General features: G+C 40.7%; 1 protein-coding gene across 1 annotated transcript in view; it reads left to right on the top strand.

The window, feature by feature from the left end:
• LOC115124607 (AT-rich interactive domain-containing protein 4B-like) overlaps positions 1–25,237 on the top strand; it is a 292,870-nt gene that overhangs the window by 153,916 nt on the left and 113,717 nt on the right. The window contains 3 exon segments of the mRNA XM_065002341.1: positions 19,256–19,332; positions 22,340–22,476; positions 23,885–23,957. Coding sequence (XP_064858413.1) covers positions 19,256–19,332; positions 22,340–22,476; positions 23,885–23,957 — 287 coding nt within the window.

Raw genomic sequence — 25,237 nt, 5'->3', positions numbered from 1 at the left:
GAACAGACCAGATCAATACTAGTAGAACAGACCAGATCAATACTAGTAGAACAGACCAGATCAATACTAGTAGAACAGACCAGATCAATGATAGTAGAACAGACCAGATCAATACTAGTAGAACAGACCAGATCAATACTAGTAGAACAGACCAGATCAATGATAGTAGAACAGAGCAGATCAATACTAGTAGAACAGACCAGATCAATACTAGTAGAACAGACCAGATCAATACTAGTAGAACAGACCGGATCAATACTAGTAGAACAGACCGGATCAATACTAGTAGAACAGACCGGATCAATACTAGTAGAACCAGACCAGATCAATACTAGTAGAACAGACCAGATCAATACTAGTAGACCAGATCAATACTAGTAGACCAGATCAATACTAGTAGAACAGACCGGATCAATACTAGTAGACCAGACCAGATCAATACTAGTAGAACAGACCAGATCAATGATAGTAGAACAGACCAGATCAATACTAGTAGAACAGACCAGATCAATACTAGTAGAACAGACCAGATCAATGATAGTAGAACAGACCAGATCAATGATAGTAGAACAGACCAGATCAATGCTAGTAGAACAGACCAGATCAATAGTAGTAGAACAGACCAGTACCAGATCAATGCTAGTAGAACAGACCAGATCAGTACTAGGAGAACAGACCAGTACCAGATCAATACTAGTAGAACAGACCAGATCAATACTAGTAGAACAGACCAGATCAATGATAGTAGAACAGACCAGATCAATACTAGTAGAACAGACCGGATCAATACTAGTAGAACAGACCAGATCAATACTAGTAGAACAGACCGGATCAATACTAGTAGAACAGACCAGATCAATGATAGTAGAACAGACCAGATCAATACTAGTAGAACAGACCAAATCAATAATAGTAGAACAGACCAGATCAATACTAGTAGAACATACCAGATCAATACTAGTAGAACAGACCAGATCAATGCTAGTAGAACAGACCAGATCAATGATAGTAGAACAGACCAGATCAATGATAGTAGAACAGACCAGATCAATACTAGTAGAACAGACCAGTACCAGATCAATACTAGTAGAACAGACCAGATCAATACTAGTAGAACAGACAAAATCAATGATAGTAGAACAGACCGGATCAATACTAGTAGAACAGACCAGAGCAATACTAGTAGAACAGACCAGACCAATACTAGTAGAACAGACCAGTACCAGATCAATACTAGTAGAACAGCCCAGATCAATACTAGTAGAACAGACCAGATCAATACTAGTAGAACAGACCAGTACCAGATCAATACTAGTAGAACAGCCCAGATCAATACTAGTAGAACAGACCAGATCAATACTAGTAGAACAGACCGGATCAATGATAGTAGAACAGACCGGATCAATACTAGTAGAACAAACCAGATCAATGCTAGTAGAACAGACCAGATCTATAGTAGTAGACCAGATCAATGATAGTAGAACAGACCAGATCAATACTAGTAGAACAGACCAGATCAATACTAGTAGAACAGACCGGATCAATGATAGTAGAACAGACCGGATCAATACTAGTAGAACAGACCGGATCAATGATAGTAGAACAGACCAGATCAATACTAGTAGAACAGACCGGATCAATACTAGTAGAACAGACCAGATCAATACTAGTAGAACAGACCAGATCAATACTAGTAGAACAGACCAGATCAATGAAAGTAGAACAGACCGGATCAATACTAGGAGAACAGACCAGTACCAGATCAATACTAGTAGAACAGACCAGATCAATACTAGTAGAACAGACCAGATCAATGATAGTAGAACAGACCAGATCAATGATAGTAGAACAAACCAGATCAATGCTAGTAGAACAGACCAGATCTATAGTAGTAGACCAGATCAATGATAGTAGAACAGACCAGATCAATACTAGTAGAACAGACCAGATCAATACTAGTAGAACAGACCGGATCAATGATAGTAGAACAGACCGGATCAATACTAGTAGAACAGACCGGATCAATGATAGTAGAACAGACCAGATCAATACTGGTAGAACAGACCGGATCAATACTAGTAGAACAGACCAGATCAATACTAGTAGAACAGACCAGATCAATACTAGTAGAACAGACCAGATCAATGAAAGTAGAACAGACCGGATCAATACTAGGAGAACAGACCAGTACCAGATCAATACTAGTAGAACAGACCAGATCAATACTAGTAGAACAGACCAGATCAATGATAGTAGAACAGACCAGATCAATGATAGTAGAACAGACCAGATCAATGATAGTAGAACAGACCAAATCAATACTAGTAGAACAGACCGGATCAATACTAGTAGAACAGACCAGATCAATGATAGTAGAACAGACCAGATCAATACTAGTAGAACAGACCAGATCAATACTAGTAGAACAGACCAGATCAATACTAGTAGAACAGACCAGATCAATACTAGTAGAACAGACCAGATCAATACTAGTAGAACAGACCAGATCAATACTAGTAGAACAGACCAGATCAATACTAGTAGAACAGACCAGATCAATACTAGTAGAACAGACCAAATCAATACTAGTAGAACAGACCAGATCAATACTAGTAGAACAGACCTGATCAATACTAGTAGAACAGACCAGATCAATACTAGTAGAACAGACCAGATGATCAATACTAGTAGAACAGACCAGATCAATACTAGTAGAACAGACCAGATCAATGATAGTAGAACAGACCGGATCAATACTAGTAGAACAGACCGGATCAATACTAGTAGAACAGACCAGATCAATACTAGTAGAACAGACCAGATCAATACTAGTAGAACAGACCAGATCAATGATAGTAGAACAGACCAGATCAATACTAGTAGAACAGACCAGATCAATAGTAGTAGAACAGACCAGATCAATACTAGTAGAACAGACCAGATCAATACTAGTAGAACAGACCAGATCAATAGTAGTAGAACAGACCAGATCAATACTAGTAGAACAGACCAGATCAATACTAGTAGAACAGACCAGATCAATACTAGTAGAACAGACCAGATCAATACTAGTAGAACAGACCAGATCAATACTAGTAGAACAGACCAGATCAATACTAGTAGAACAGACCAGATCAATACTAGTAGAACAGACCAGATCAATGATAGTAGAACAGACCAGATCAATGATAGTAGAACAGACCAGATCAATACTAGTAGAACAGACCAGATCAATAGTAGTAGAACAGACCAGATCAATACTAGTAGAACAGACCAGATCAATACTAGTAGAACAGACCAGATCAATACTAGTAGAACAGACCAGATCAATACTAGTAGAACAGACCAGATCAATACTAGTAGAACAGACCAGATCAATAGTAGTAGAACAGACCAGATCAATACTAGTAGAACAGACCAGATCAATACTAGTAGAACAGACCAGATCAATGATAGTAGAACAGACCAGATCAATACTAGTAGAACAGACCAGATCAATAGTAGTAGAACAGACCAGATCAATACTAGTAGAACAGACCAGATCAATACTAGTAGAACAGACCAGATCAATACTAGTAGAACAGACCAGATCAATACTAGTAGAACAGACCAGATCAATAGTAGTAGAACAGACCAGATCAATACTAGTAGAACAGACCAGATCAATACTAGTAGAACAGACCAGATCAATGATAGTAGAACAGACCAGATCAATACTAGTAGAACAAACCAGTACCAGATCAATACTAGTAGAACCGACCAGATCAATACTAGTAGAACAGACCAGATCAATGATAGTAGAACAGACCAGATCAATACTAGTAGAACAGACCAGATCAATACTAGTAGAACAGACCAGATCAATACTAGTAGAACAGACCAGATCAAAACTAGTAGAACATACCAGATCAATGATAGTAGCACAGACTAGATCAATACTAGTAGACCAGACCAGATCAATGATAGTAGAACAGACCAGATCAATACTAGTAGAACAGACCAGATCAATACTAGTAGAACAGACCAGATCAATGATAGTAGAACAGACCAGATCAATACTAGTAGAACAGACCAGATCAATACTAGTAGAACAGACCAGATCAATGATAGTAGAACAGACCAGATCAATACTAGTAGAACAGACCAGATCAATGATAGTAGAACAGACCAGATCAATACTAGTAGAACAGACCAGATCAATACTAGTAGAACAGACCAGATCAATAGTAGTAGACCATATCAATGATAGTAGAACAGACCAGATCAATACTAGTAGAACAGACCAGATCAATACTAGTAGAACAGACAAGATCAATACTAGTAGAACAGACCTGATCAATACTAGTAGAACAGACCTGATCAATACTAGTAGAACAGACCAGTACCAGATCAATGATAGTAGAACAGACCAGATCAATGATAGTAGAACAGACCAGATCAATGATAGTAGAACAGACCAGATCAATGATAGTAGAACAGACCAGATCAATACTAGTAGAACAGACCAGATCAATACTAGTAGAACAGACCAGATCAATACTAGTAGAACAGACCAGATCAATACTAGTAGAACAGACCAGATCAATAGTAGTAGACCAGATCAATACTAGTAGAACAGACCAGATCAATACTAGTAGAACAGACCAGATCAATACTAGTAGAACAGACCAGATCAATACTAGTAGAACAGACCAGATCAATACTAGTAGAACAGACCAGATCAATGATAGTAGAACAGACCAGATCAATACTAGTAGAACAAACCAGTACCAGATCAATACTAGTAGAACCGACCAGATCAATACTAGTAGAACAGACCAGATCAATGATAGTAGAACAGACCAGATCAATACTAGTAGAACAGACCGGATCAATACTAGTAGAACAGACCAGATCAATGATAGTAGAACAGACCGGATCAATACTAGTAGAACAGACCAGATCAATACTAGTAGAACAGACCAGATCAATACTAGTAGAACAGAACAGATCAATACTAGTAGAACAGACCAGATCAATACTAGTAGAACAGACCGGATCAATACTAGTAGAACAGACCAGATCAATGATAGTAGAACAGACCAGATCAATACTAGTAGAACAGACCAGATCAATACTAGTAGAACAGACCAGATCAATACTAGTAGAACAGACCAGATCAATACTAGTAGAACAGACCAGATCAATACTAGTAGAACAGACCAGATCAATACTAGTAGAACAGACCAGATCAATGATAGTAGAACAGACCAGATCAATACTAGTAGAACAAACCAGTACCAGATCAATACTAGTACAACCGACCAGATCAATACTAGTAGAACAGACCAGATCAATGATAGTAGAACAGACCAGATCAATACTAGTAGAACAGACCGGATCAATACTAGTAGAACAGACCAGATCAATGATAGTAGAACAGACCAGATCAATACTAGTAGAACAGACCAGATCAATACTAGTAGAACAGACCAGATCAATACTAGTAGAACAGACCAGATCAATACTAGTAGAACAGACCAGATCAATACTAGTAGAACAGACCAGATCAATACTAGTAGAACAGACCAGATCAATGATAGTAGAACAGACCAGATCAATACTAGTAGAACAAACCAGTACCAGATCAATACTAGTAGAACCGACCAGATCAATACTAGTAGAACAGACCAGATCAATGATAGTAGAACAGACCAGATCAATACTAGTAGAACAGACCGGATCAATACTAGTAGAACAGACCAGATCAATGATAGTAGAACAGACCAGATCAATACTAGTAGAACAGACCAGATCAATACTAGTAGAACAGACCAGATCAATACTAGTAGAACAGACCAGATCAAAACTAGTAGAACATACCAGATCAATGATAGTAGCACAGACTAGATCAATACTAGTAGACCAGACCAGATCAATGATAGTAGAACAGACCAGATCAATACTAGTAGAACAGACCAGATCAATACTAGTAGAACAGACCAGATCAATGATAGTAGAACAGACCAGATCAATACTAGTAGAACAGACCAGATCAATACTAGTAGAACAGACCAGATCAATGATAGTAGAACAGACCAGATCAATACTAGTAGAACAGACCAGATCAATGATAGTAGAACAGACCAGATCAATACTAGTAGAACAGACCAGATCAATACTAGTAGAACAGACCAGATCAATAGTAGTAGACCAGATCAATGATAGTAGAACAGACCAGATCAATACTAGTAGAACAGACAAGATCAATACTAGTAGAACAGACCTGATCAATACTAGTAGAACAGACCTGATCAATACTAGTAGAACAGACCAGTACCAGATCAATGATAGTAGAACAGACCAGATCAATGATAGTAGAACAGACCAGATCAATGATAGTAGAACAGACCAGATCAATGACAGTAGAACAGACCAGATCAATACTAGTAGAACAGACCTGATCAATACTAGTAGAACAGACCAGTACCAGATCAATGATAGTAGAACAGACCAGATCAATGATAGTAGAACAGACCAGATCAATGATAGTAGAACAGACCAGATCAATGATAGTAGAACAGACCAGATCAATACTAGTAGAACAGACCAGATCAATACTAGTAGACCAGACCAGATCAATGATAGTAGAACAGACCAGATCAATACTAGTAGAACAGACCAGATCAATACTAGTAGAACAGACCAGATCAATGATAGTAGAACAGACCAGATCAATGATAGTAGAACAGACCAGATCAATACTAGTAGAACAGACCAGATCAATGATAGTATAACAGACCAGATCAATACTAGTATAACAGACCAGATCAATGATAGTAGAACAGACCAGATCAATACTAGTAGAACAGACCAGATCAATGATAGTAGAACAGGCCAGATCAATGATAGTAGAACAGACCACATCAATACTAGTAGAACAGACCAGATCAATACTAGTAGAACAGACCAGATCAATGATAGTAGAACAGACCAGATCAATACTAGTAGAACAGACCAGATCAATACTAGTAGAACAGACCAGATCAATACTAGTAGAACAGACCAGATCAATACTAGTAGAACAGACCAGATCAATACTAGTAGAACAGACCAGATCAATACTAGTAGAACAGACCAGATCAATGATAGTAGAACAGACCAGATCAATACTAGTAGATCAGACCAGATCAATACTAGTAGATCAGACCAGATCAATACTAGTAGAACAGACCAGATCAGTACTAGGAGAACAGACCAGTTCCAGATCAATACTAGTAGAACAGACCAGATCAATGATAGTAGAACAGACCAGATCAATACTAGTAGAACAGACCAGATCAATACTAGTAGAACAGACCAGATCAATACTAGTAGAACAGACCAGATCAATACTAGTAGAACAGACCAGATCAATACTAGTAGAACAGACCGGATAGAACAGACCAGATCAATACTAGTAGAACAGACCAGATCAATACTAGTAGAACAGACCAGATCAATACTAGTAGAACAGACCAGATCAATGATAGTAGAACAGACCAGATCAATACTAGTAGAACAGACCAGATCAATACTAGTAGAACAGACCAGATCAATGATAGTAGAACAGAGCAGATCAATACTAGTAGAACAGACCAGATCAATACTAGTAGAACAGACCGGATCAATACTAGTAGAACAGACCGGATCAATACTAGTAGAACAGACCGGATCAATACTAGTAGAACAGACCGGATCAATACTAGTAGAACAGACCGGATCAATACTAGTAGACCAGACCAGATCAATACTAGTAGAACAGACCAGATCAATACTAGTAGACCAGTACCAGATCAATACTAGTAGAACAGACCAGATCAATACTAGGAGAACAGACCAGTACCAGATCAATACTAGTAGAACAGACCAGATCAATACTAGTAGAACAGACCAGATCAGTACTAGGAGAACAGACCAGTACCAGATCAATACTAGTAGAACAGACCAGATCAATGATAGTAGAACAGAGCAGATCAATACTAGTAGAACAGACCAGATCAATACTAGTAGAACAGACCAGATCAATGATAGTAGAACAGACCAGATCAATGCTAGTAGAACAGACCAGATCAGTACTAGGAGAACAGACCAGTACCAGATCAATACTAGTAGAACAGACCAGATCAATACTAGTAGAACAGACCAGATCAATGATAGTAGAACAGACCAGATCAATACTAGTAGAACAGACCAGATCAATACTAGTAGAACAGACCAGATCAATACTAGTAGAACAGACCAGATCAATACTAGTAGAACAGACCAGATCAATACTAGTAGAACAGACCAGATCAATGATAGTAAAACAGACCAGATCAATACTAGTAGAACAGACCAGATCAATGATAGTAGAACAGACCAGATCAATACTAGTAGAACAGACCAGATCAATACTAGTAGAACAGACCAGATCAATACTAGTAGAACAGACCGGATCAATACTAGTAGAACAGACCGGATCAATACTAGTAGACCAGACCAGATCAATACTAGTAGAACAGACCAGATCAATACTAGTAGACCAGTACCAGATCAATACTAGTAGAACAGACCAGATCAATACTAGTAGAACAGACCAGATCAATGCTAGTAGAACAGACCAGATCAGTACTAGGAGAACAGACCAGTACCAGATCAATACTAGTAGAACAGACCAGATCAATACTAGTAGAACAGACCAGATCAATGATAGTAGAACAGACCAGATCAATACTAGTAGAACAGACCAGATCAATACTAGTAGAACAGACCAGATCAATACTAGTAGAACAGACCAGATCAATACTAGTAGAACACACCAGATCAATACTAGTAGAACACACCAGATCAATACTAGTAGAACAGACCAGATCAATACTAGTAGAACAGACCAGATCAATACTAGTAGAACAGACCAGATCAATGATAGTAGAACAGACCAGATCAATACTAGTAGAACAGACCAGATCAATACTAGTAGAACAGACCAGATCAATACTAGTAGAACAGACCAGATCAATACTAGTAGAACAGACCAGATCAATACTAGTAGAACAGACCAGATCAATGATAGTAGAACAGACCAGATCAATGATAGTAGAACAGAGCAGATCAATACTAGTAGAACAGACCAGATCAATACTAGTAGAACAGACCAGATCAATACTAGTAGAACAGACCGGATCAATACTAGTAGAACAGACCGGATCAATACTAGTAGAACAGACCGGATCAATACTAGTAGAACAGACCGGATCAATACTAGTAGACCAGACCAGATCAATACTAGTAGAACAGACCAGATCAATACTAGTAGACCAGTACCAGATCAATACTAGTAGAACAGACCGGATCAATACTAGTAGACCAGACCAGATCAATACTAGTAGAACAGACCAGATCAATGATAGTAGAACAGCCCAGATCAATAGTAGTAGAACAGACCAGATCAATGCTAGTAGAACAGACCAGTACCAGATCAATGCTAGTAGAACAGACCAGTACCAGATCAATACTAGTAGAACAGACCAGATCAATGATAGTAGAACAGACCAGATCAATACTAGTAGAACAGACCAGATCAATACTAGTAGAACAGACCGGATTAATACTAGTAGAACAGACCAGATCAATGATAGTAGAACAGACCAGATCAATACTAGTAGAACAGACCAAATCAATACTAGTAGAACAGACCAGATCAATACTAGTAGAACAGACCAGATCAATACTAGTAGAACAGACCAGATCAATGCTAGTAGAACAGACCAGATCAATGATAGTAGAACAGACCAGATCAATGATAGTAGAACAGACCAGATCAATACTAGTAGAACATACCAGATCAATACTAGTAGAACAGACCAGATCAATAGTAGTAGAACAGACCAGATCAATAGTAGTAGAACAGACCAGATCAATGATAGTAGAACAGACCAGATCAATGATAATAGAACAGACCAGTACCAGATCAATACTAGTAGAACAGACCAGATCAATACTAGTAGAACAGACAAAATCAATGATAGTAGAACAGACCGGATCAATACTAGTAGAACAGACCGGATCAATACTAGTAGAACAGACCAGATCAATACTAGTAGAACAGACCAGATCAATACTAGTAGAACAGACCAGATCAATACTAGTAGAACAGACCGGATCAATACTAGTAGAACAGACCGGATCAATACTAGTAGAACAGACCGGATCAATACTAGTAGAACAGACCGGATCAATACTAGTAGACCAGACCAGATCAATACTAGTAGAACAGACCAGATCAATACTAGTAGACCAGTACCAGATCAATACTAGTAGAACAGACCAGATCAATACTAGTAGAACAGACCAGATCAATGCTAGTAGAACAGACCAGATCAGTACTAGGAGAACAGACCAGTACCAGATCAATACTAGTAGAACAGACCAGATCAATACTAGTAGAACAGACCAGATCAATACTAGTAGAACAGACCAGATCAATACTAGTAGAACAGACCAGATCAATACTAGTAGAACAGACCAGATCAATACTAGTAGAACAGACCAGATCAATACTAGTAGAACAGACCAGATCAATACTAGTAGAACAGACCGGATCAATACTAGTAAAACAGACCGGATCAATACTAGTAGAACAGACCGGATCAATACTAGTAGACCAGACCAGATCAATACTAGTAGAACAGACCAGATCAATACTAGTAGACCAGTACCAGATCAATACTAGTAGAACAGACCAGATCAATACTAGTAGAACAGACCAGATCAATGATAGTAGAACAGACCAGATCAATACTAGTAGAACAGACCAGATCAATACTAGTAGAACAGACCAGATCAATACTAGTAGAACAGACCAGATCAATACTAGTAGAACAGACCAGATCAATGATAGTAGAACAGACCAGATCAATGATAGTAGAACAGAGCAGATCAATACTAGTAGAACAGACCAGATCAATACTAGTAGAACAGACCGGATCAATACTAGTAGAACAGACCGGATCAATACTAGTAGAACAGACCGGATCAATACTAGTAGAACAGACCGGATCAATACTAGTAGAACAGACCGGATCAATACTAGTAGACCAGACCAGATCAATACTAGTAGAACAGACCAGATCAATACTAGTAGACCAGTACCAGATCAATACTAGTAGAACAGACCGGATCAATACTAGTAGACCAGACCAGATCAATACTAGTAGAACAGACCAGATCAATGATAGTAGAACAGCCCAGATCAATAGTAGTAGAACAGACCAGATCAATGCTAGTAGAACAGACCAGATCAATAGTAGTAGAACAGACCAGTACCAGATCAATGCTAGTAGAACAGACCAGATCAGTACTAGGAGAACAGACCAGTACCAGATCAATACTAGTAGAACAGACCAGATCAATACTAGTAGAACAGACCAGATCAATGATAGTAGAACAGACCAGATCAATACTAGTAGAACAGACCAGATCAATACTAGTAGAACAGACCGGATCAATACTAGTAGAACAGACCAGATCAATGATAGTAGAACAGACCAGATCAATACTAGTAGAACAGACCAAATCAATACTAGTAGAACAGACCAGATCAATACTAGTAGAACATACCAGATCAATACTAGTAGAACAGACCAGATCAATGCTAGTAGAACAGACCAGATCAATGATAGTAGAACAGACCAGATCAATGATAGTAGAACAGACCAGATCAATACTAGTAGAACAGACCAGATCAATGATAGTAGAACAGACCGGATCAATACTAGTAGAACAGACCGGATCAATACTAGTAGAACAGTCCAGATCAATACTAGTAGAACAGACCAGATCAATACTAGTAGACCAGTACCAGATCAATACTAGTAGAACAGACCAGATCAATACTAGTAGAACAGACCAGATCAATGCTAGTAGAACAGACCAGATCAGTACTAGGAGAACAGACCAGATCAATACTAGTAGAACAGATCAATACTAGTAGAACAGACCAGATCAATACTAGTAGAACAGACCAGATCAATACTAGTAGAACAGACCAGATCAATACTAGTAGAACAGACCAGATCAATACTAGTAGAACAGACCAGATCAATACTAGTAGAACAGACCAGATCAATACTAGTAGAACAGACCAGATCAATACTAGTAGAACAGACCAGATCAATACTAGTAGAACAGACCAGATCAATACTAGTAGAACAGACCGGATCAATACTAGTAGAACAGACCGGATCAATACTAGTAGACCAGACCAGATCAATACTAGTAGAACAGACCAGATCAATACTAGTAGACCAGTACCAGATCAATACTAGTAGAACAGACCAGATCAATACTAGTAGAACAGACCAGATCAATGATAGTAGAACAGACCAGATCAATACTAGTAGAACAGACCAGATCAATACTAGTAGAACAGACCAGATCAATACTAGTAGAACAGACCAGATCAATACTAGTAGAACAGACCAGATCAATACTAGTAGAACAGACCAGATCAATGATAGTAGAACAGACCAGATCAATGATAGTAGAACAGAGCAGATCAATACTAGTAGAACAGACCAGATCAATACTAGTAGAACAGACCGGATCAATACTATTAGAACAGACCGGATCAATACTAGTAGAACAGACCGGATCAATACTAGTAGAACAGACCGGATCAATACTAGTAGAACAGACCGGATCAATACTAGTAGACCAGACCAGATCAATACTAGTAGAACAGACCAGATCAATACTAGTAGACCAGTACCAGATCAATACTAGTAGAACAGACCGGATCAATACTAGTAGACCAGACCAGATCAATACTAGTAGAACAGACCAGATCAATGATAGTAGAACAGCCCAGATCAATAGTAGTAGAACAGACCAGATCAATGCTAGTAGAACAGACCAGATCAATAGTAGTAGAACAGACCAGTACCAGATCAATGCTAGTAGAACAGACCAGATCAGTACTAGGAGAACAGACCAGTACCAGATCAATACTAGTAGAACAGACCAGATCAATACTAGTAGAACAGACCAGATCAATGATAGTAGAACAGACCAGATCAATACTAGTAGAACAGACCAGATCAATACTAGTAGAACAGACCGGATCAATACTAGTAGAACAGACCAGATCAATGATAGTAGAACAGACCAGATCAATACTAGTAGAACAGACCAAATCAATACTAGTAGAACAGACCAGATCAATACTAGTAGAACAGACCAGATCAATGATAGTAGAACAGACCAGATCAATGATAGTAGAACAGACCAGATCAATATAGTAGAACAGACCAGATCAATACTAGTAGAACAGACCAGATCAATACTAGTAGAACAGACCAGATCAATACTAGTAGAACAGACCAGAGTAGTAGAACAGACCAGATCAATAGTAGTAGAACAGACCAGATCAATGATAGTAGAACAGACCAGATCAATGATAATAGAACAGACCAGTACCAGATCAATACTAGTAGAACAGACCAGATCAATACTAGTAGAACAGACAAAATCAATGATAGTAGAACAGACCGGATCAATACTAGTAGAACAGACCGGATCAATACTAGTAAAACAGACCGGATCAATACTAGTAGAACAGAGACCAGACCAGATCAATACTAGTAGAACAGACCAGATCAATACTAGTAGAACAGACCAGATACAGACCAGATCAATGTAGAACAGACCAGATCAATGATAGTAGAACAGACCAGATCAATACTAGTAGAACATAGAACCCAGATCAATACTAGTAGAACAGACCAGATCAATACTAGTAGAACAGACCAGATCAATAGTAGTAGAACAGACCAGATCAATAGTAGTAGAACAGACCAGATCAATGATAGTAGAACAGACCAGATCAATGATAATAGAACAGACCAGTACCAGATCAATACTAGTAGAACAGACCAGATCAATACTAGTAGAACAGACCAAATCAATGATAGTAGAACAGACCAGATCAATACTAGTAGAACAGACCAGATCAATACTAGTAGAACAGACCAGATCAATACTAGTAGAACAGACCAGATCAATACTAGTAGAACAGACCAGATCAATACTAGTAGAACAGACCAGATCAATACTAGTAGAACAGACCAGATCAATACTAGTAGAACAGACCAGATCAATACTAGTAGAACAGACCAGATCAATACTAGTAGAACAGACCAGATCAATACTAGGAGAACAGACCAGTACCAGATCAATACTAGTAGAACAGACCAGATCAATACTAGTAGAACAGACCAGATCAATACTAGTAGAACAGACCAGATCAATACTAGTAGAACAGACCAGATCAATACTAGTAGAACAGACCAGATCAATACTAGTAGAACAGACCAGATCAATACTAGTAGAACAGACCAGATCAATACTAGTAGAACAGACCAGATCAATACTAGTAGAACAGACCAGATCAATACTAGTAGAACAGACCAGATCAATACTAGTAGAACAGACCAGATCAATACTAGTAGAACAGACCAGATCAATACTAGTAGAACAGACCGGATCAATACTAGTAGAACAGACCGGATCAATACTAGTAGAACAGACCGGATCAATACTAGTAGACCAGACCAGATCAATACTAGTAGAACAGACCAGATCAATACTAGTAGACCAGTACCAGATCAATACTAGTAGAACAGACCAGATCAATACTAGTAGAACAGACCAGATCAGTACTAGGAGAACAGACCAGTACCAGATCAATACTAGTAGAACAGACCAGATCAATACTAGTAGAACAGACCGGATCAATGATAGTAGAACAGACCAGATCAATACTAGTAGAACAGACCAGATCAATGATAGTAGAACAGCCCAGATCAATAGTAGTAGAACAGACCAGATCAATGCTAGTAGAACAGACCAGATCAATAGTAGTAGAACAGACCAGTACCAGATCAATGCTAGTAGAACAGACCAGATCAGTACTAGGAGAACAGACCAGTACCAGATCAATACTAGTAGAACAGACCAGATCAATACTAGTAGAACAGACCAGATCAATGTAGAACAGACCAGATCAATACTAGTAGAACAGACCAGATCAATACTAGTAGAACAGACCAGATCAATGATAGTAGAACAGACCAGATCAATGATAGTAGAACAGACCAGATCAATACTAGTAGAACATACCAGATCAATACTAGTAGAACAGACCAGATCAATACTAGTAGAACAGACCAGATCAATAGTAGTAGAACAGACCAGATCAATAGTAGTAGAACAGACCAGATCAATGATAGTAGAACAGACCAGATCAATGATAATAGAACAGACCAGTACCAGATCAATACTAGTAGAACAGACCAGATCAATACTAGTAGAACAGACAAAATCAATGATAGTAGAACAGACCGGATCAATACTAGTAGAACAGACCGGATCAATACTAGTAAAACAGACCGGATCAATACTAGTAGAACAGACCGGATCAATACTAGTAGACCAGACCAGATCAATACTAGTAGAACAGACCAGATCAATACTAGTAGACCAGTACCATATCAATACTAGTAGAACAGACCAGATCAATACTAGTAGAACAGACCAGATCAATGCTAGTAGAACAGACCAGATCAGTACTAGGAGAACAGACCAGTACCAGATCAATACTAGTAGAACAGACCAGATCAATACTAGTAGAACAGACCAGATCAATGATAGTAGAACAGACCAGATCAATACTAGTAGAACAGACCAGATCAATACTAGTAGAACAGACCAGATCAATACTAGTAGAACAGACCAGATCAATACTAGTAGAACAGACCAGATCAATACTAGTAGAACAGACCAGATCAATACTAGTAGAACAGACCAGATCAATACTAGTAGAACAGACCAGATCAATACTAGTAGAACAGACCAGATCAATACTAGTAGAACAGACCGGATCAATACTAGTAGAACAGACCGGATCAATACTAGTAGAACAGACCGGATCAATACTAGTAGAACAGACCGGATCAATACTAGTAGACCAGACCAGATCAATACTAGTAGAACAGACCAGATCAATACTAGTAGACCAGTACCAGATCAATACTAGTAGAACAGACCAGATCAATACTAGTAGAACAGACCAGATCAATGCTAGTAGAACAGACCAGATCAGTACTAGGAGAACAGACCAGTACCAGATCAATACTAGTAGAACAGACCAGATCAATACTAGTAGAACAGACCAGATCAATGATAGTAGAACAGACCAGATCAATACTAGTAGAACAGACCAGATCAATACTAGTAGAACAGACCAGATCAATACTAGTAGAACAGACCAGATCAATACTAGTAGAACAGACCAGATCAATACTAGTAGAACAGACCAGATCAATACTAGTAGAACAGACCAGATCAATACTAGTAGAACAGACCGGATCAATACTAGTAAAACAGACCGGATCAATACTAGTAGAACAGACCGGATCAATACTAGTAGACCAGACCAGATCAATACTAGTAGAACAGACCAGATCAATACTAGTAGACCAGTACCATATCAATACTAGTAGAACAGACCAGATCAATACTAGTAGAACAGACCAGATCAATGCTAGTAGAACAGACCAGATCAGTACTAGGAGAACAGACCAGTACCAGATCAATACTAGTAGAACAGACCAGATCAATACTAGTAGAACAGACCAGATCAATGATAGTAGAACAGACCAGATCAATACTAGTAGAACAGACCAGATCAATACTAGTAGAACAGACCAGATCAATACTAGTAGAACAGACCAGATCAATACTAGTAGAACAGACCAGATCAATACTAGTAGAACAGACCAGATCAATACTAGTAGAACACACCAGATCAATACTAGTAGAACAGACCAGATCAATACTAGTAGAACAGACCAGATCAATGATAGTAGAACAGACCAGATCAATACTAGTAGAACAGACCAGATCAATACTAGTAGAACAGACCAGATCAATGATAGTAGAACAGAGCAGATCAATACTAGTAGAACAGACCAGATCAATACTAGTAGAACAGACCAGATCAATACTAGTAGAACAGACCGGATCAATACTAGTAGAACAGACCGGATCAATACTAGTAGAACAGACCGGATCAATACTAGTAGAACAGACCGGATCAATACTAGTAGACCAGACCAGATCAATACTAGTAGAACAGACCAGATCAATACTAGTAGACCAGTACCAGATCAATACTAGTAGAACAGACCGGATCAATACTAGTAGACCAGACCAGATCAATACTAGTAGAACAGACCAGATCAATGATAGTAGAACAGACCAGATCAATACTAGTAGAACAGACCAGATCAATACTAGTAGAACAGACCAGATCAATGATAGTAGAACAGACCAGATCAATGATAGTAGAACAGACCAGATCAATGCTAGTAGAACAGACCAGATCAATAGTAGTAGAACAGACCAGTACCAGATCAATGCTAGTAGAACAGACCAGATCAGTACTAGGAGAACAGACCAGTACCAGATCAATACTAGTAGAACAGACCAGATCAATACTAGTAGAACAGACCGGATCAATGATAGTAGAACAGACCAGATCAATACTAGTAGAACAGACCGGATCAATACTAGTAGAACAGACCAGATCAATACTAGTAGAACAGACCGGATCAATACTAGTAGAACAGACCAGATCAATACTAGTAGAACAGACCGGATCAATACTAGTAGAACAGACCAGATCAATGATAGTAGAACAGACCAGATCAATACTAGTAGAACAGACCGGATCAATACTAGTAGAACAGACCAGATCAATACTAGTAGAACAGACCGGATCAATACTAGTAGAACAGACCAGATCAATGATAGTAGAACAGACCAGATCAATACTAGTAGAACAGACCAAATCAATACTAGTAGAACAGACCAGATCAATACTAGTAGAACATACCAGATCAATACTAGTAGAACAGACCAGATCAATGCTAGTAGAACAGACCAGATCAATGATAGTAGAACAGACCAGATCAATGATAGTAGAACAGACCAGATCAATACTAGTAGAACAGACCAGATCAATGATAGTAGAACAGACCGGATCAATACTAGTAGAACAGACCGGATCAATACTAGTAGAACAGACCAGATCAATACTAGTAGAACAGACCAGATCAATACTAGTAGAACAGACCAGATCAATGATAGTAGAACAGACCAGATCAATGATAGTAGAACAGACCAGATCAATACTAGTAGAACAGACCAGATCAATAGTAGTAGAACAGACCAGATCAATACTAGTAGAACAGACCAGATCAATACTAGTAGAACAGACCAGATCAATAGTAGTAGAACAGGCCAGATCAATACTAGTAGAACAGACCAGATCAATAGTAGTAGAACAGACCAGATCAATACTAGTAGAACAGACCAGATCAATACTAGTAGAACAGACCAGATCAATACTAGTAGAACAGACCAGATCAATACTAGTAGAACAGACCAGATCAATACTAGTAGAACAGACCAGATCAATACTAGTAGAACAGACCAGATCAATGATAGTAGAACAGACCAGATCAATGATAGTAGAACAGACCAGATCAATACTAGTAGAACAGACCAGATCAATAGTAGTAGAACAGACCAGATCAATACTAGTAGAACAGACCAGATCAATACTAGTAGAACAGACCAGATCAATACTAGTAGAACAGACCAGATCAATACTAGTAGAACAGACCAGATCAATAGTAGTAGAACAGACCAGATCAATACTAGTAGAACAGACCAGATCAATGATAGTAGAACAGACCAGATCAATACTAGTAGAACAGACCAGATCAATACTAGTAGAACAGACCAGATCAATACTAGTAGAACAAACCAGATCAATACTAGTAGAACAGACCAGATCAATAGTAGTAGAACAGACCAGATCAATACTAGTAGAACAGACCAGATCAATACTAGTAGAACAGACCAGATCAATAGTAGTAGAACAGACCAGATCAATACTAGTAGAACAGACCAGATCAATACTAGTAGAACATACCTGTTCATTATTAAGTCATCTCTCTAGTCTTCATCTGCATATTAAACATGTCTTTTTGTTCCCATTATCCTTATTCTCAACCCCCCTCTCCATCCCCCCTCTAGCTGTTCAGAGTCCTTAGTTCTCTGGGCAAACGGTTACAATTGACACTTTTAGTTTGTGTTGTTGATTTTGACTGCAATTGTGTCTTTCTTTCAGTAACACGGTGCTGAGGAAGGACGTGAGGGTGATGGACACAGACTCCCCTCCTAATGCTGACGCAGGGCTCAAACCAGGTGAGATATCACTGTCTCTCTGTGTGCATATGTATCATGGAGGTAATAATCTGTGAGGGACATATGTATCATGGAGGTAATACTCTGTGAGGGACATATGTATCATGGAGGTAATACTCTGTGAGGGACATATGTATGTATCATGGAGGTAATACTCTGTGAGGGACATATGTATGTATCATTGAGGTAATACTCTGTGAGGGACATATGTATCATGGAGGTAATACTCTGTGAGGGACATATGTATCATGGAGGTAATACTCTGTGAGGGACATATGTATCATGGAGGTAATACTCTGTGAGGGACATATGTATCATGGAGGTAATACTCTGTGAGGGACATATGTATCATGGAGGTAATACTCTGTGAGGGACATATGTATCATGGAGGTAATACTCTGTGAGGGACATGTATCATGGAGGTAATACTCTGTGAGGGACATATGTATCATGGAGGTAATAATCTGTGAGGGACATATGTATCATGGAGGTAATACTCTGTGAGGGACATATGTATCATGGAGGTAATACTCTGTGAGGGACATATGTATCATGGAGGTAATAATCTGTGAGGGACATATGTATCATGGAGGTAATACTCTGTGAGGGACATATGTATCATGGAGGTAATACTCTGTGAGGGACATATGTATCATGGAGGTAATACTCTGTGAGGGACATATGTATCATGGAGGTAATACTCTGTGAGGGACATATGTATCATGGAGGTAATACTCTGTGAGGGACATATGTATCATGGAGGTAATACTCTGTGAGGGACATATGTATCATGGAGGTAATACTCTGTGAGGGACATATGTATGTATCATGGAGGTAATACTCTGTGAGGGACATATGTATCATGGAGGTAATACTCTGTGAGGGACATATGTATCATGGAGGTAATCATCTGTGAGGGACATATGTATCATGGAGGTAATACTCTGTGAGGGACATATGTATCATGGAGGTAATACTCTGTGAGGGACATGTATCATGGAGGTAATACTCTGTGAGGGACATATGTATCATGGAGGTAATACTCTGTGAGGGATTTACGGTGCATTCGGAAAGTATTCAGACCCCTCAACCTTTTCCACATTTTGTTACATTACAGCCTTATTCTAAAATGGATTAAATAGTTTATTTCCCTCATCAATCAACACACAATTCCCTATAATGACAAAGCAAAAACAGGTTTTTAGATTTTTTTTGCAAATGTATAATATTGTATGAAGAAAAATAACTGTCATTTACACAAGTATTCAGATCATTTACTCAGTACTTTGTTGAAGCACCTTTGGCAGTGATTACAGCCTCAAGTCTTCTTGGGTATGACACTACAAGCTTGGCTCACCTGTATTTGGGAGTTTCTCCCATTCTTCTCTGCACATTCTCTCAAGCTCTGTCAGGTTGAAAGGGGAGCGTCTCTGTACAACTATTTTCAGGTCTCCAGAGATGTTAGATTGGGTTCACGTCTGGGCCACTCAAGGACATTGAGAGACTTGTCCCGAAGCCACTTCTGTATTGTCTGGCTATGTGCTTAGGGTCGTTGTCCTGTTGGAAGGTGAACCTTCGCCCCAGTCTGAGGTCCTTAGTGCTCTGGAGCAGGTTTTCATCAAGGATCTCTCTGTACTTTGCTCCGTTCATCTTTCTCTCGATCCTAACTAGTCTCCCAGTCCCTGCTGCTGAAAAACATCCCCACAGCATGATGCTGCCAACACCATGCTTTACTGTAGGGATGGTGTTGGCCAGTGGTGCCTGGATTCCTCCAGGCGTGATGCTTGGCCTTCAGGCCAAAGAGTTCAATCTTCATTTCATCAGACCAGATAATCTTGTTTCTCATGATCTGAGAGTCATTTAGGGACCTTTTTTTTAGCAAACTACAAGCGGGCTGTCATGTGCCTTTTACTGAGGAGTGGCTTCCGTCTGCCAACTACCATTAAGGCCTGATTGATGGAGTGCTGCAGAGATGGTTGTCCTTCTGGAAAGTTCTCCCATCTCCACAGAGGAACTCTGGAGCTCTGTCAGAGTGACCATTGGGTTCTTGGTCACCTCCCTGACAAAAGCCCTTCTCCCCCGATTGCTCAGTTTGTCCGGGCGGACAGTTCTAGGAAGAGTCTTGGTGGTTCCAAACTTCTTCCATTTAAGAATGATGGAGGCCACTGTGTTCTTGGGGACCTTCAATACTGAAGACATTTATTGGTACCCTCCCCAGATCTGTGCCTCGACTCAATCCTGTCTTGGAGCTCTACGGACAATTCCTTTGACCTCATGGCTTGGTTTTTGCTCTGACATGCACTGACTACTGTGAGACCTTCATATAGACAGGTGTGTGCCTTTCCAAATCATGTCCAATCAATTGAATTTACCACAGGTGGACTCCAATCAAGTTGTGGAAACAGGATGCACCTGACCACAATTTCGAGTCTCATAGCAACGGGTCTGAATATTTATGTAAATAAGGTATTGAATCCATTTTAGAATAGAGCTGTAACATAACAAAATGTGGAAAAAGGAAATGGGTCTGAATACTTTCTGAATGCACCCTATGTATTATGGAGGTCAGTAGCCCTCAATGTGGTGTGTGTGTGTGACTGGTGTGTTTCCGTTTGTGTGTGTGTGTCCGGTGTGTGTTTCCGTTTGTGTGTGTGTTTCCGTTTGTGTGTGTGTGTGTTTCTGTTTGTGTGTGTGTCCGGTGTGTGTTTTCATTTGTGTGTGTGTGTGTGTCCGGTGTGTGTTTCCGTTTGTGTGTGTGTGTGTCCGGTGTGTGTCCGGTGTGTGTCCGGTGTGTGTGTGTGTCCGGTGTGTGTTTCCGTTTGTGTGTGTGTGTGTGTGTGTTTCCGTTTGTGTGTGTGTGTGTTTCCGTTTGTGTGTGTGTCCGGTGTGTGTTTTCGTTTGTGTGTGTGTGTGTCCGGTGTGTGTCCGGTGTGTGTCCGGTGTGTGTGTGTGTCCGGTGTGTGTTTCCGTGGGTGTGTGTGTGTGTGTTTCCGTGTGTGTGTGCCAGCGCTGGATGAGGCTCTGGAGTTTGTGCATCAGGCGGCAGTGCCCAGCTCCTGGAGGACAGAGGTCAAGGACGAGAGTTCCAGCAGTGAGGAAGATGATGAGGAAGAACAGGAGGAAGACGCCAGCGATGAAGAGGAGGTATTCATGGTCATATTATTTAGTCTTTATCCTGCTGGCTAATAATTCACGCTGACGAAGGTTGTCGCCGAAACTCATCAGTTTGTATTGACCTCTGCTGCTTAAAGACATTAACATTTAACGACATGGCCATGTCGATATGGTGACCCTGGCTGTGACCCTACTCTCAGAGGGAGTTGGGATATGGTGACCCTGGCTGTGACCCTACTCTCAGAGGGAGTTGGGATATGGTGACCCTGGCTGTGACCCTACTCCCTGCGGGTGTCTCAGGGGGAGTTGGGATATGGTGACCTTGGCTGTGACCCTACTCTCAGAGGGAGTTGGGATATGGTGACCCTGGCTGTGACCCTACTCCCTGCGGGTGTCTCAGGGGGAGTTGGGATATGGTGACCTTGGCTGTGACCCCACTCTCAGAGGGAGTTGGGATATGGTGACCCTGGCTGTGACCCTACTCCCTGCGGGTGTCTCGGGGGGAGTTGGGATATGGTGACCCTGGCTGTGACCCCACTCCCTGCGGGTGTCTCAGGGGGAGTTGGGATATGGTGACCTTGGCTGTGACCCTACTCTCAGAGGGAGTTGGGATATGGTGACCCTGGCTGTGACCCTACTCCCTGCGGGTGTCTCAGGGGGAGTTGGGATATGGTGACCTTGGCTGTGACCCTACTCCCTGCGGGTGTCTCAGGGGGAGTTGGGATATGGTGACCCTGGCTGTGACCCTACTCTCAGGGGGAGTTGGGATATGGTGACCCTGGCTGTGACCCCACTCTCAGAGGGAGTTTGGATATGATGACCCTGGCTGTGACCCCACTCCCTGCGGGTGTCTCAGGGGGAGTTGGGATATGATGACCCTGGCTGTGACCCCACTCTCAGGGGGAGTTGGGATATGGTGACCCTGGCTGTGACCCTACTCCCTGCGGGTGTCTCAGGGGGAGCTGAGATATGGTGACCTTGGCTGTGACCCTACTCCCTGCGGGTGTCTCAGGGGGAGTTGGGATATGGTGACCCTGGCTGTGACCCCACTCTCAGGGGGAGTTGGGATATGGTGACCCTGGTTGTGACCCCACTCTCAGGGGGAGTTGGGATATGGTGACCCTGGCTGTGACCCCACTCCCTGCGGGTGTCTCAGGGGGAGTTGGGAAATGGTGACCTTGGCTGTGACCCCACTCTCAGAGGGAGTTTGGATATGGTGACCCTGGCTGTGACCCCACTCTCAGAGGGAGTTGGGATATGGTGACCTTGGCTGTGACCCTACTCCCTGCGGGTGTCTCAGGGGGAGTTGGGATATGCAGAAAACATTTCACACAAGAACAATATAACAGGACAATATAAGCACCCCCCCCAAATTATGAATATTATTATTATAAGAGTCAATGTCATGTGTGTTGTAATTTCCTGTTCCTGTGTGCAGGAGGAAGTGGAGCCCTTCCCTGAGGAGAGAGAGAACTTCTTGCAGCAGCTATACAAGTTCATGGAGGACAGAGGTGAAACACGCTCCTTAGGATCAATCCCAACTCCTGTTTGATCCACCCACCTAGCCTGACAGAGAACTGCCTCCCACACAGTTGAATGCTAGTGTTGCATGGATTGTAGTGGTATAATGCAACTTCACTACCTTTTTGATACTAGAAGATGAAAAATGGTAAGCTATTAGAATGAGTTACTTTCAGTACTTCTGTCTCACGTCATATATGGATTGAGAGGATCGAGTGAGTCTAGTAATTTGTCTGAATCTTCTCAAGGGGGCAGTAGTAAGCTTGCCAGGCTACTTGTCTTCTCAAGGGGGCAGTAGTAAGCTAGCCAGACTACTTGTCTTCTCAAGGGGGCAATAGTAAGCTAGCCAGGCTACTTGCCTTATTTAGGGGACAGTAGTAAGCTAGCCAGGCTACTTGTCTTCTTTAGGGTGCAGTAGTAAGCTAGCCAGGCTACTTGTCTTCTTTAGGGGGCAGTAGTAAGCTAGCCAGGCTACTTGTCTTCTCAAGGGGGCAGTAGTAAGCTAGCCATGCTACTTGTCTTCTCAAGGGGGCAATAGTAAGCTAGCCAGGCTACTTGTCTTCTCAAGGGGGCAGTAGTAAGCTAGCCAGGCTACTTGTCTTCTTTAGGGGGCAGTAGTAAGCTAGCCAGGCTACTTGTCTTATCTAGGGGACAGTAGTAAGCTAGCCAGACTACTTGTCTACTCAAGGGGACAGTAGTAAGCTAGCCAGACTACTTGTCTTATCAAGGGGGCAGTAGTAAGCTAGCCAGACTACTTGTCTTCTCAAGGGGGCAGTAGTGAGCTAGCCAGGCTACTTGTCTTCTTTAGTGGGCAGTAGTAAGCTATCCAGGCTACTTGTCTTCTTTAGTGGGCAGTAGTAATCTAGCCAGGCTACTTGTCTTCTTTAGGGGGCAGTAGTAAGCTAACCTGTCTTCTTTAGTGGGCAGTAGTAAGCTATCCAGGCTACTTGTCTTCTTTAGTGGGCAGTAGTAAGCTAGCCAGGCTACTTGTCTTCTTTAGGGGGCAGTAGTAAGCTAGCCTGTCAATCTGTCTTCTTTAGGGGGTAGTAGTAAGCTAGCCAGGCTACTTGTCTTCTTTAGGGGGCAGTAGTAAGCTATCCAGGCTACTTGTCTTCTTTAGGGGGTAGTAGTAAGCTAGCCAGGCTACTTGTCTTCTTTAGGGGGCAGTAGTAAGCTAACCTGTCTTCTTTAGGGGGCAGTAGTAAGCTAGCCAGGCTACTGTCTTCTTTAGGGGGCAGTAGTAAGCTAGCCAGGCTACTTGTCTTCTTTA

The sequence above is a fragment of the Oncorhynchus nerka genome, linkage group LG16 (assembly GCF_034236695.1).
Source record: "Oncorhynchus nerka isolate Pitt River linkage group LG16, Oner_Uvic_2.0, whole genome shotgun sequence".
Classification (NCBI taxonomy): domain Eukaryota; kingdom Metazoa; phylum Chordata; class Actinopteri; order Salmoniformes; family Salmonidae; genus Oncorhynchus; species Oncorhynchus nerka.
Note: the sequence above shows the minus strand (reverse complement) of the source record. Positions and strands in the feature narration are given on the sequence as shown.